The following is a 12,796-nucleotide window of genomic DNA, read 5'->3' as shown; positions in this document are numbered from 1 at the left end:
TCTTCTCATTGGGTCTGCTCGTCTAACTTGTCCTCGCCTTGGGTCTGCTCCTCTACCTTGTTCTCGCCTTGGGTCTGCTCCTCTACCTTGTCTTCTCATTGGGTCTGCTCGTCTAACTTGTCCTCGCCTTGGGTCTGCTCCTCTACCTTGTTCTCGCCTTGGCTCTGATCCTCTACCTTGTCTTCTCCCTCGGTCTGCTCGTCTAACTTGTCCTCGCCTTGGGTCTGCTCTTCTACCTTTTGAACTGGTGTAATTGCAGAAGTAGAAGTTTTATACTGTAACTAATGTTGGAATGTTGTAGTTTTTTTTGTGGTTATGGTGTGTTAACATTTGTAAATGTTCTACCTTGTTCTATCTTTTTTTCTTGTATCTTTGTGGTCTTGCCAGCTAATTTCATCGTCCAGGTAGCTGTACAATGACAATAAAAGTCTTGAAGTCTTGAAATAATGGTATAGCTGTAAAATGTAAGCATTGTAGAAATGTGTTGACTGACTGCATGTTGTGTGGAAGTGACATTTGTGAATGATTCGGCCAAAACAGACCAATGCCGTGCACATTGTATTAAGAGTTTTGAAAATTGTGACACTTGGTGTGTGTGTGTGTGTGTGTGTTTGACCTTTCACGTTCCTCTCGTCTCATACTGTCAGTCGGACCCCCAGCTGTAGACGAGACTCGACCTTTTCTTCTGTTCTTTTCATTTCGCCTGCACTGTGAGTCTTTGTTGAGATTCTTCTATCTGGTTGGTGGTTGGATGATGTAACATATATATGTATCAGAGGTGGCCTAGCGTATAAGTGGACTCATAATTAGAAGGTTACGGGTTCAAATCCAGAACAACTGAGGTGCCACTGAGGTCCCCTTGATGAAGGTCCCGTCCCCACACGCTGCTCCCCGGGCGCCTGTCATGGTGCCCACTGCTCACCAAGCGTGACGGTTAAATACAGAGGACACGTTTCACCATGACACCGTGTGCTGTGCTGCTGTGTTTCACAATGACTAAAACAACCACTTTCACATCACATATGTTTATATGTTTATGTACTTTCACCTTTACAGACGTCTGTAGGTTCAGATTCACATGTTAGCAGTAAAGAAGAATGATGTGGATTAACCTTTGTCTGTGTACGTGTGTGTACGTGAGTGTGTGTGTTTGTGTGTGTGTACATGTGTGTTTGTGTCTGTGTGTGTACGTGTGTGTGTGCGTGTTTGTTTGTGTCTATGTGTGTTTGTGTGTGTTTGTATGTGTGTGTTTGTGTGTGTTGTTACGTCCTTTAGGCCGTAGAATGGCTTGGAGTGCTCTGTGTTGTGCGTGTTTCTCTTTTAGGCTGTCTGCTGGGTGGAGAACAATTCCCTCGACAACTGGCAGCCAATCAACGCACAGGACAGAGAAGGTACTTGAGGACAATTCCAGCCACCAATCAGGGCTCATTGTTGTGGAGCCGGAGGATCAGGAAGCGAGAGGAGAGTTTTGGATTGTGTTAGAGTTGGATAAGAGTTGTTGTGTGTTAGTGATTAGTGTGGTTAGTTGTGGCTTTGTTGTGTATTTGTTTTGTCTCTCCTTTCATGGTGTGTTGTCCTCCTGTGGATTGTTGTGTAGTTGTGTAGTACCACTTTAGGTTTGGTTGGTTGTTCACTACTCACTGTAAATAAAAGCACAATATTTCACTTGGTCCTGGTATCTGTGTATTCCCACCGCACACATTCCCCTCGTTTGTGTCTGTGTACGTGTTTGTTTGTGTGTGTGTGTGTGTGTGTGTGTGTGTGTGTGTGTGTGAGAAGACAGCAGCCTTTGTTCTCCTGCCCTGGATTTTATATTTTTATCTTTTCTTTGCTGAGCATGAAATAAAAACTAAAATAATCATCATAACATTTTCTTTATTTTGGAAAGTGCAGCATCTCCAACAACAACACTGTCAAATTTACAACTTTATTCTTTTCTTCTGCTGCTGTCTCGTCGCACTTTAAACATCTCTTCTCGTTTCTGAAGTGCGTGGTTCCACCTGACCTGCAGAACATCTCGGAGGATCCCACAGCTCTTGGCAAATGGAGGGAGGGGAGGAGTCTCCGATTTCCATCTCTGACTCTTTTCACTGCAGCACCGGACCAGAATGCTTTTGAGGGACCGGGCAGTGGGGACCTGGTGGTTAAATACAGAGGACACGTTTCACCGTGTCACCGTGTGCTGTGCTGCAGTGTTTCACAAGGACAATCACTTAACTTTCACTTCACTGTCCCTGGATGTGCCTGGGCTGTCCAACTTTGAGACGGCAACTGCCAGATGTCTCCACCTTGCATGTGTGAAGGCAGCAGGGACACAGGTTTGGACTCCAGTGGACACGTAGTGCACCTTCATCCTGGGTGCTGTTCTTTTTTTTGTTTTTTGAGGGACTGGGGACAGAGCAGGTCTGTGCGTCCATCATCATGCTTCTGCTCTGGACCTTACGTTGCGGTGTGTGTGTCGCTTTCCAGGTGGTTGTGGTGGTCTCTTCTCTCTTTTCTCTCTCTCCCTCTCTCTCCTCTTTCTCTACTCACATCTCTCTCATTTCTCAATCTCTCGCTCTCCCTCTTTCTACTTCTTTCTTTCTGTGTCCTCCCTCTCTCTCCTCTTTCTCTGCTCATTTCTCTTTCATCTCTTAATCTCTTTCGCTCTCCCTTTCTACTTCTTTCCTTCTCTCTCCTCTCTCTTTCTCTCCCTCTCTCTCCTCTTTCTCTACTCACATCTCTCTCATTTCTCAATCTCTCGCTCTCCCTCTTTCTACTTCTTTCCTTCTGTGTCCTCTCTCTCCACTCTCTCCCTGTCTCTCTCCCTCTCTCTCCTCTTTCTCTGCTCACTTCTATTTCATCTCTTAATCTCTTTCGCTCTCCCTTTCTACTTCTTTCCTTCTCTCTTCTCTCTCTTTCTCTCCCTCTCTCTCCTCTTTCTCTCCTCTTTCTCTACTCACGTCTCTCTCATTTCTCAGTCTTTCGCTCTCCCTCTTTCTCCTTTTCTCTTCCTCCCTCTCTCTCTATTCTCTCCTCCCTCCCTCTCTCTCTCTCTCTCTCTCTCTCTCCTACAGACTCGGAGTTCCGGGCGGCAGGATGAGGAACGTGGACTTCAGATGAAAATTGTCCAGAAACACGAGACGCTGCTGAGGGTCTCTTTTCTGAAGAAACTTCTTTCACTTTGTCTAAATACTTGATATTACTGGTTACTGGTTTGCTTTATGAATGAATAGATTGATCTGAAACACGGATTCAATTAAAGATTCAATCAGAATGCGCGTCGAATGTGATTTTCTGTCACATTAAAGTGTGGAAAGCGTGACTTGATTTTAACACGGTGGGTCTGATCTTCATCTCCACTGCAGCTCTGCTGCTTCACCTTGAAAGACCTTCAGTGGCAGCGAGACGAGGACCCGACCTGCAGCAGAGATGCTCCCTGCTGGTCACCATCATCACCATCATCACCAACATCACCAACATCACCATCATCACATTTACAGCAGATATGAAAATATGTTGTCCTGCTCGCTGGATTTCAAGCATTTCTTAAACGAGAAGATTTGTCCCCTGCCCTGCGTGTACAGTGTACCATTTCTAGTTTTGTAAAAAAATACACAAAATATGTTCACCAAGCAGCACAGCACACGGTGACACGGTGAAACGTGTCCTCTGTATTTAACCATCACCCTTGGTGACAGTGCGCCCGGGGAGCAGCGTGTGGGGACGCTACGCATTATATGAGGGTGGAGCAGATGTCCTCCGGGCCGCTGGGGGCGCTCTGTCCGCTCGAGTTCCGGCGGAAGTGACGTGTGTGCGGTTCTTTGTCCGGGGTTTGTGAGCTGTGGGTCGGCTGCTCCTCTTCTTCGTCATCATCATGTCTCTGGAGGTGGAATCTGCCGAGTAAGTGGCTTTTATGTTCGGCGGATGTGAGTTGTTCGCGTCGCGGCTTCTGCGCATTTTTATTTACCCGCTCTGTTTATTTACGGACAAAGTTCTTCCCCAGCGCCAAGAAAACGTGTAAACGTTCCGCCTTTTAACCGCTGTAGTCATGTGCACATGTATATCGGTATTAATGTATAGCTATCATATGATATGTGCGTAATGTAATGTTTTGAGTTAGTTTTAATTCCGCCCGGAGCACCAACCAGGGACTCCGATGCGTCACGTGATCGCGGCTCATTCCGCGTTTAGTAAAACTCGCGTAACTCCTACACTGACCGCGGCCTGTGTGTGCGCAGCGTGGTGCGCCTGATCATGCAGTACCTGAAGGAGAACAGCCTTCACCGCACCCTGGCCACCCTGCAGGAGGAGACCACGGTGTCCCTCAACACGGTGGACAGCATCGAGAGCTTCGTGGCCGACATCAACAGCGGCCACTGGGACACGGTGCTGCAGGCCATCCAGTCCCTGAAGCTGCCGGACAAGACGCTGATCGACCTGTACGAGCAGGTCTGTACGTCCGGTGGAGCATCACGCACGCTTCTGACCTGGACCTTATGTTGCGGTGTGTGTCGCTCCCCAGGTGGTTCTGGAGTTGATCGAGCTGAGAGAGTTGGGTGCAGCGCGGTCCCTCCTCCGTCAGACAGACCCCATGATCATGCTGAAGCAGACCCAGCCGGAGCGCTACATTCACCTGGAGAACCTGCTGGCGCGGTCCTACTTTGACCCCAGAGAGGTGAGGGAACCGCGTCCACGTCGACCACGGGCGTTCCGGGCTGCTCGTGTAACGTCTCTCTCTGTGTGTGCGTGTCTGTTGGTTTTGTCTGTGCATGTTTGTGTTTGTCTGCATTTGTGTGTGTGCACGTGTATGTGTTTTTGTCTGTGCACATTTGTTTTTTTTTGTCTGTGTGCATTTTTGTGCATGTGCGTGTCTGTTTTTGTCTGCGCACATTTTATCTGTGCGCATTTGTTTGTGTGCATGTGTGTGTTTTTGTCTGCATGTTTGTTTTTGTTTGTCTGTCTGTGCACGGTTTGTTTTTGTTTGTGCATGTTTTTGTTTGACTGTGTGTGTTTGTTTTGTCTGTGCACGGTTGTTTGTGCATGTTTTTGTGTGTGTGTCTGTGTGTGTTTGTTTTGTCTGTCTGCGTTTGTTTTTGTTTGTCTGTGCACGGTTGTTTTTGTTTGTCTGTGTGTGTGTGTGTGTGTGTGTGTGTGTGTGTGTGTGACAGGCGTATCCTGATGGCAGCAGTAAGGAGAAGCGCAGGGCTGCGATTGCTCAGGCTCTGGCGGGCGAGGTCAGCGTGGTCCCACCTTCCCGCCTCATGGCGCTGCTGGGACAGGTGGGTAACACACACACACACACACAGGGTCAGATGTGGGTCACAGTGAGACTCCGTCCACACCAGAACGTTTTTCTCTAAAACTGGAACGTTTCGGGGGACCCGTTATTTTCTAAAACGGGTTTCGAGAGAGGGACGTCGTTTTTCCGTTTGCCATATCAGCCCAGCTGACCTTTTATTAATAATGAGATCTAACGGAGGACGACGCAGGTTATTTTTCAGAACCTACACCTGGTTTAGAGAAGCGTTGTGGGCGGGGCCTCAGCGTCAGTCCCGCCTCTTTTGGCTTGTGGTGCTGAAAGGACGGATGATATGAATGTGTATAAAGGGCTGTGTGTTTTCAGGCTCTGAAATGGCAGCAGCATCAGGGTCTTCTGCCCCCTGGAATGACCATCGATCTGTTCAGAGGAAAGGCGGCGGTGAAGGACGTGGAGGAGGAGAGGTTCCCCACTCAGCTGAGCCGGCAGATTAAAGTACCGACCGCACACACACACACACACATCTGCTGAGTAGGGTTTTGACTGGTTGCTGTTGTTGTGTGTAGTTTGGACAGAAGTCGCATGTGGAATGTTCACGCTTCTCCCCTGATGGTCAGTACCTGGTCACCGGCTCTGTGGATGGGTTCATCGAAGTCTGGAACTTCACCACTGGCAAGATTAGAAAGGTTGTGTGTGTGTGTGTGTGTGTGTGCGCGTGTGCACGTGTGTGTGTGTGAGGTCCAGGAGATCTTGACTGATCTTGCTCTGTGTCTGTAGGATCTGAAGTATCAGGCGCAGGATAATTTCATGATGATGGATGAAGCTGTTCTCTGCATGAGTTTCAGCAGAGATACTGAGATGCTGGCGACTGGAGCTCAGGACGGTAAAATCAAGGTATCAAACTCACACAGAAACATCATTTATTTCTGATTTTCACACTTTCACCCTTTCTGACCACAAGCAAAAACTCTAAAAGTGAGGAACCGTGTGAAGGAGGGAGTGAGAGAGGGACGTCCTTCCAGGATGGAGTGGGGACAGGTGTAGTGGTAACATGTTTGGAGGTACTGGACAGTGCAGAGTAGGTTTTAGTCCAGTGTCATGGTGTACACCACATGTCCATTATGATACTGCTGGTCTATTTGAAGGTCCCAGTCGTTATGGTGTTGGTGTGGTGACCCTCTGGTACGTTTTAAGGGTTGTGGAATGCTTGGCTAAAAAGATGTCTTTAGCCTGGACATATTGACACTGTGTCTGAGTTCCGAACATTAGCAGGAAAGCTCGTCCACCAGCTGAGAACTTGATCGTTCTTGGTACCAGTAGGTGCCCGGCACCTTCTCGTGTGGGCCAGAAGATGTGTTCAAGTCTTCACTTTCCAGTTTATTGAGATCTCAGTTATTCGCTACGGAGGTTTGAAAACTTCGCTCATCTGGTCAAACTCTGCACAATTTTGTGAGTTGTGTTTCATATTTGTCCTCATTAGAATATTGAATAATTTAATATATTTTTATTCTTGGAGAATTTTGCTGTTTACTCTGTGCATCATCTTGTGGACCTGCACCAATCTAGTTAAGAAGGAGCAGACGTGCTTCCTTCTCACAACCAATTATGAACTAATACAAAATGCAGCAGCACGACTGATCTTCAACCTTCCCAAATTCTCCCATACCACCCCTCTGCTACGTTCCCTCCACCGGCTCCCAGTAGCTGCACGCATCAGGTTCAAAATACTGATGCTGGCCTACAAAGCCAAACATGGAGTAGCACCATCCTACCTCACAGCCCTTATTACACCTCGCACTGCACCTGGTATACTCCGAGCCTCCAGTACTGCTCGCCTGGTCCCTCCATCTCTGAAGGTACGAGGAAGACCCTCATCTAGACTCTTCTCCATCTTGGCCCCTCGGTGGTGGAATGAACTTCCCCTCGAGGTCAGAACAGCTCAGTCAAACAGCTCAACACATTCCTCTTTAGAGAATATTTAGATTAAATTGTAATTTTCTTGTTGTCGAACTTTGTACAGAATCTACAACAGAGTGAATAAAATAGATGTATTCATAGTTGGGGTCCTAGTGAACCGGAATTGATCTCTTCATCGATGGTAACATGGAAGCACGTTGTAAGTCGCTCTGGATAAGGGCGTAAATGAAGATAAGATGGATGTTTTGTGCCGTGCTCTTCATTTACTTACATAATCCCACCATCGTACTTTATTGTAAGAATTCTGACCCGCCTCCTCGGGGGTGAAGCTCTCCTGCCCAGAGCCCCGCTGAGGAACCTCCTCTTGTTCTCTGCAGAGTTAACGCGGCTCCCGGATGTTCGATGCGCGAGCTGCACGTCCGGCCACGGGCCGAGCTTTAAACCGGTTGCCAGGTAACCGCTTGTTGCCAGTTATCGTGCTCCTTGCAATACGAGGGAATTGGTATTTATTGTATTCCACTTCTGTTTCTTGGATTGATTGTATCTTGTCACTAAAGAGTCTTGTGTTAAACAGGAGTCTGCTGATCTTGCTGCTTTTGTTAGATGTTCTGACTCCATTACTTTCCTATATTGATGAAGGCTTCTTGACTGTCACTGCTGTTTCCATCTTGTATTTCCGCCATTTTCACTCCATCTTTTGGGTAGTAAGATTGAGTTCGTGGATGCCTTCATTGTACCAGGGAGCTCGTTTTGTTTGCCATAATTCTCTTCTTCTGGGTTGGTGCCACTTCATCCAAGGGTTTGTGAGTCTAATCAAATTCCTCAGTTATGTGGTCCAGCTGTGAGTCTGTTTCAATGGTGTCTTATACAGTAACCTACGCGGGGCAGTGGTGGCCTAGCGGGTAAAGAAGAGGACACACCGTCCCCACACGCTGCTCCCCGGGCGCCTGTCATGGTGCCCACTGTCACCAAGGGTGACGGTTAAATACAGAGGACACGTTTGTTTCACTGTGTCACCGTGTGCTGCGCTGCAGTGTTTCACAACGACAATCACGTCACTTTCAGAATCTCCCATTTTTAACATTTTCTTTTCTGGCTCTTTTTTGAACCTCAGGTGTGGAAAATCCAGAGTGGTCAGTGTCTGCGCCGGTTTGAACGCGCCCACAGTAAAGGGGTGACGTGTGTCAGTTTCTGCAAGGACAGCAGTCAGATTCTCAGTGCTTCTTTCGACCAGACAATCAGGTACAACACACACACACACACACCCCTACACTGTACACACCTCACACACACACACACACCTCCACTACTCCTCCACTGTACACACCTCCACTACTCCTCCACTGTACACACCTCTCTCACACACACACCCCTACACTGTACACACCTCTCTCACACACACACACACCTCCACTACTCCTCCACTGTACACACCTCCACTACTCCTCCACTGTACACACCTCACACACACCCCTACACTGTACACACCTCTCACACACACACACACCTCCACTACTCCTCCACTGTACACACCTCACACACATCCACTACACCTCCACTGTACACACCTCACACACACCCCTACACTGTACACACCTCTCACACACACACACACCTCCACTACTCCTCCACTGTACACACCTCACACACATCCACTACACCTCCACTGTACACACCTCACACACACCCCTACACTGTACACACCTCTCACACACACACACACCTCCACTACTCCTCCACTGTACACACCTCACACACATCCACTACACCTCCACTGTACACACCTCACACACACCCCTACATTGTACACACCTCTCACACCCCTACTCTGTACAACTACACACACCTTGACTGCTGAGTTAAATTTCCCACTTCCCAGAATCCATGGTCTGAAGTCGGGGAAGCTGCTGAAGGAGTTCCGGGGTCATGCGTCATTTGTTAATGAAGCCACCTTCACCCCCGATGGACATCACATCCTGAGTGCCTCGTCTGATGGCACTGTGAAGGTTCTACCTCCCGCTGCGCCATGTTCCTTCAGCCCGGGTTCCATTCTGTCCGATCACAGTTCTATTTTATTTTTTGTTCGTTCCTCAGATCTGGAACGTGAAAACCACAGAGTGTAGCAGCACCTTCAAGTCTTTGGGGACGTCTGCAGCCGTGGACATCACGGTCAACAACGTCCTCCTGCTGCCCAAAAACCCAGAGCACTTTGTAGTGTGTAATCGTTCCAACACCGTGGTCATCATGAACATGCAGGGACAGGTGAGGTCCTCCCGTCCAACCGGGACAAGAGCACCACGAATATAAAACTGATTCCAGCATCTGAGGTTACAACCAGCACGTCATGAAGCTGCGTGTCCGTGTGTGTGTGTGTAGATTGTGCGGAGCTTCAGCTCTGGTAAGCGAGAAGGTGGAGATTTTGTCTGCTGTAGTCTGTCCCCTCGTGGAGAGTGGATCTACTGCGTGGGAGAAGATTTTGTCCTGTACTGTTTCAGCACAGTGACTGGAAAACTGGAGAGAACACTGACGGTACGACACACACACACACACACACGTAATACACTCGCTCACAATACAGAATCTGAAAATTTTTTAACATGCTGCTATAACGTTGACATTCTCCTGACTTATTCTGTGTGTTGTCCAGGTCCACGAGAAGGACGTGATCGGCATCGCCCACCACCCCCACCAGAACCTGATCTCCACCTACAGTGAGGACGGCCTCCTCAAACTGTGGAAACCGTGAAGCTGTCCAGGCCACATGGGGGTGGGGCACAGCAGTGGAGGCGGGGCTTGAGCTTTTTGTATATAACTTTTTCAATGTCCTGGTTTAGTTCACCTTTTTACATCTGTTCTTGTCTGGTAGATTTTTTTTTTTAATCTGAATGTTAAAATTTGATTTTTCTCTAATAAAATAATTGACCAGGAAAGTTTGTTCTTTTTTGTATTTTTTTTGTAAGTTTTTTGTGTGCAGATAACAGCCTATAATGATACCATTATATAACCTAACTAAAAAAAGTCAGTGCGGTCATGGGAGCTGAACTCTCAAGGATGTGCAGAGCTTCAGTCTGTTTTAGCCAAAACAATTTAATCCCATTTTCATATAATTTTAATAGAGGAGTCGACCCAGGGAGAGGACAGTAAAAGTGAAGTGATTGTGAAACACTGCAGCACAGCACACAGTGAAACTTGTCCTCTGTATTTAACCAACTGCAAGGCCACCACTGGCCCTCAGGATAGCGGAGACGCAGGGAGATGGTCTGCTCCAACTTCTCCAATTCTTTATATTTCACGCCCTTATCCAGACTTACAATCAGTAGTTACAGGGACAGTCCCCCTGGAGACACTCAGGGTTAAGTGTCTTGCTCAGGGACACAATGGTAATAAGTGGGATTTGATCCTGGCTCATCCTACCTCTGGGGGAAGAAGAAAACTCCATAATGACCATGAGCTTGCTATTGTAGAAATAATGAAATAAAATTGCATAAAATTCTAACTAGAATTGTGGAGGACCATGGGATGTTTCCCAGTATCAGCCTCACAATTATTACTCTGTCCTTGTCCAAACACAGAGTACAGATGAAGCAGGTCTACACGGTTCCCTTTGAAAGGAACCATATATTCAGATATTATTGTGTAAATTCCATGTCTAGTTCTACAGTAGGCTTAACCTCTACGTGGTACGTTACAGTACATGACATTTACATTTTTACATTTACAACATTTATCAGACGCCCTTATCCAGAGCGACTTACAACCAGTAGTTACAGGGACAGTCCCCCCCTGGAGACACTCAGGGTTAAGTGTCCTGCTCAGGGACACGATGGTAGTAAGTGGGATTTGAACCTGGGTCTTCTGGTTCATAGGCGAGTGTTACCCGCCAGGCTACTACCACCCACCATGATTTAATTTTGGGTCATATTTTCAGTGTTTTGGTAAAGTTGGTGTGTGCAGAGGAAGTTGTATTTTTACATATTTAACAAAAAATGAACCAAGATTCAAGATCTGTTTATTGTCAGAACAACAGTATACGCAGTAAATACTGTGTATTGAAATAACGTTTCATACAGACCCCCCCCATAGTGCAGTCATAAAAGAAATATATACAAATATATATGCATATACACACTAAAACTAAACTATGCTAACTAAAACTAAATACTGTACAGGTTTCTCTATAGGAGAAAAGTAAACCTTTTCTGTACAATAAAGGGGTCAAACAGGACGTAACTGGACATCATGTAGGATGCTTGTAAGTGGAAATGTTGGAAATTTCAAACGACACACAAGACGAGACAAACGTGCAAAAAGAGCAGAAATGTGCAAACTGAGCAGGAAGTTCGGAGGTGCATTTGGCCAGTTGTGTTTTGTAGGTGTGTGTCTGTGTTACATATCTGAAGGATGGGATAATAAAAACTGTAAATCTAACAAATCAATGGGTGGATTATTAAAAAAAACTTCAAACCCACCAGGACTCTTCCTAGAGCTGGCCGGCCAGTCGGGGGAGAAGGACCTTATTTAAAGAGGTGACCAAGAACCCGATGGTCACTCTGTCAGAGCTCCAGAGGTCCTCTGTAGACAGAAGAGAACTTTCGAGAAGGACAACCACACATGGCAGGATCTATTTTCTCTTTGCTTTACCAATATGGTTGCCTTCCCTTCTCATTCCTTCACGTACGCTCATATTACTCCGTGGAAGCTAAAATATGTGACAATTATGGTGTTCCAATATGGCCGCAGAACAGGTGCTCTGTAAATATATCTGCTCCTGACTTTCTGTGAGTCTTTAACTGGTTCTGTGCATGAAGGAATTTGTGGGCTTTAACCTTACTATTAAAATAAAATATAATATTCCATATATTCCCCGTCTGACTAAAAGCCAGATATAAGTGAAAGCGACGTGATTGTCACAGCAGCACAGCACACAGTGAAACGTGTCCTCTGTATTTAACCATCACCCTTGGTGACAGTGGGCACCATGACAGGCGCCCGGGGAGCAGCGTGTGGGGACGGGATCTTCATCAATGGGACCGCGGTGGCACCTTGACGGTTCGGGATTCAAACCCACAACCTTCCGATTACGGGGCCAACTGCTGGTGGCCTTCTATGCCCATTCTGATGTGTACCATTAACCAACAACAAATTATTTTCAGAAACAAGAGACTGTTGATTTTCGCTCTGTTCTTCTTGGTTCTGCTGTCATCAGCTTCTTGGACAGTCTGTCCCTTCATTCCTTCCCTGGTCGTCCTGGAGTCTGGTCCCAGGGTCTTCTTCTCCCCAGCTGTCCACCCTCCTTCAGGTCTGGCCTGGTCATCCAGGCCTAATGGAGTTCTTACATTCACGCTGTTAATATGAGTCGACCAAGAAGCGTTCTCACAGGGACCACACGTCCACAGAACAGCCCGACAGTCATTTATGCAAATTTCATTAATATGGAAATAAATGGTCATAAATGGTCTTCCTCTTATGCACTTGTGATAATATGTGATTGCAGACACATTTTTTCTAATTACATTTCCAGTAAATAATATCATATTCCATAAATAAATATCTGAATTCACGATAGTTCCAACGTTCCAACTCTGACTTAGAGACATGTGATAATAAAAGTCTTTCATGGTTTCATTAGTTCATAATGGA

At 46.7% G+C, this 12,796-nt stretch overlaps 1 protein-coding gene across 1 annotated transcript; it reads left to right on the top strand.

The window, feature by feature from the left end:
• Window positions 1–3,767: 3,767 nt before the first annotated feature.
• On the top strand, window positions 3,768–10,086 carry LOC114782462 (WD40 repeat-containing protein SMU1). Its single transcript, XM_028968341.1, has 12 exons — window positions 3,768–3,882; window positions 4,221–4,431; window positions 4,505–4,657; window positions 5,151–5,261; window positions 5,606–5,734; window positions 5,806–5,925; window positions 6,017–6,133; window positions 8,271–8,398; window positions 9,036–9,162; window positions 9,251–9,418; window positions 9,533–9,685; window positions 9,804–10,086. Exons 1-12 carry the CDS (start codon window positions 3,857–3,859, stop codon window positions 9,900–9,902), a joined length of 1,542 nt encoding a protein of 513 aa, XP_028824174.1. The 5' UTR covers window positions 3,768–3,856; the 3' UTR covers window positions 9,903–10,086.
• Window positions 10,087–12,796: the final 2,710 nt, after the last annotated feature.

The sequence above is a fragment of the Denticeps clupeoides genome, unplaced genomic scaffold (genome assembly GCF_900700375.1).
Source record: "Denticeps clupeoides unplaced genomic scaffold, fDenClu1.1, whole genome shotgun sequence".
In the NCBI taxonomy this organism is placed as follows: Eukaryota; Metazoa; Chordata; class Actinopteri; order Clupeiformes; family Denticipitidae; genus Denticeps; species Denticeps clupeoides.
This window is presented reverse-complemented; position numbering and strand designations above follow the sequence as displayed.

Coding starts and splice junctions, on each gene's coding strand:
- LOC114782462 (XM_028968341.1), top strand. CDS start 3,857: ATGTCTCTGGAGGTGGAATCTGCCGA. Junction 5,926..6,016: donor CCACTGGCAAGATTAGAAAG/GTTGTGTGTGTG, acceptor CTGTGTCTGTAG/GATCTGAAGTATCAGGCGCA. Junction 9,686..9,803: donor AACTGGAGAGAACACTGACG/GTACGACACACA, acceptor TGTGTTGTCCAG/GTCCACGAGAAGGACGTGAT.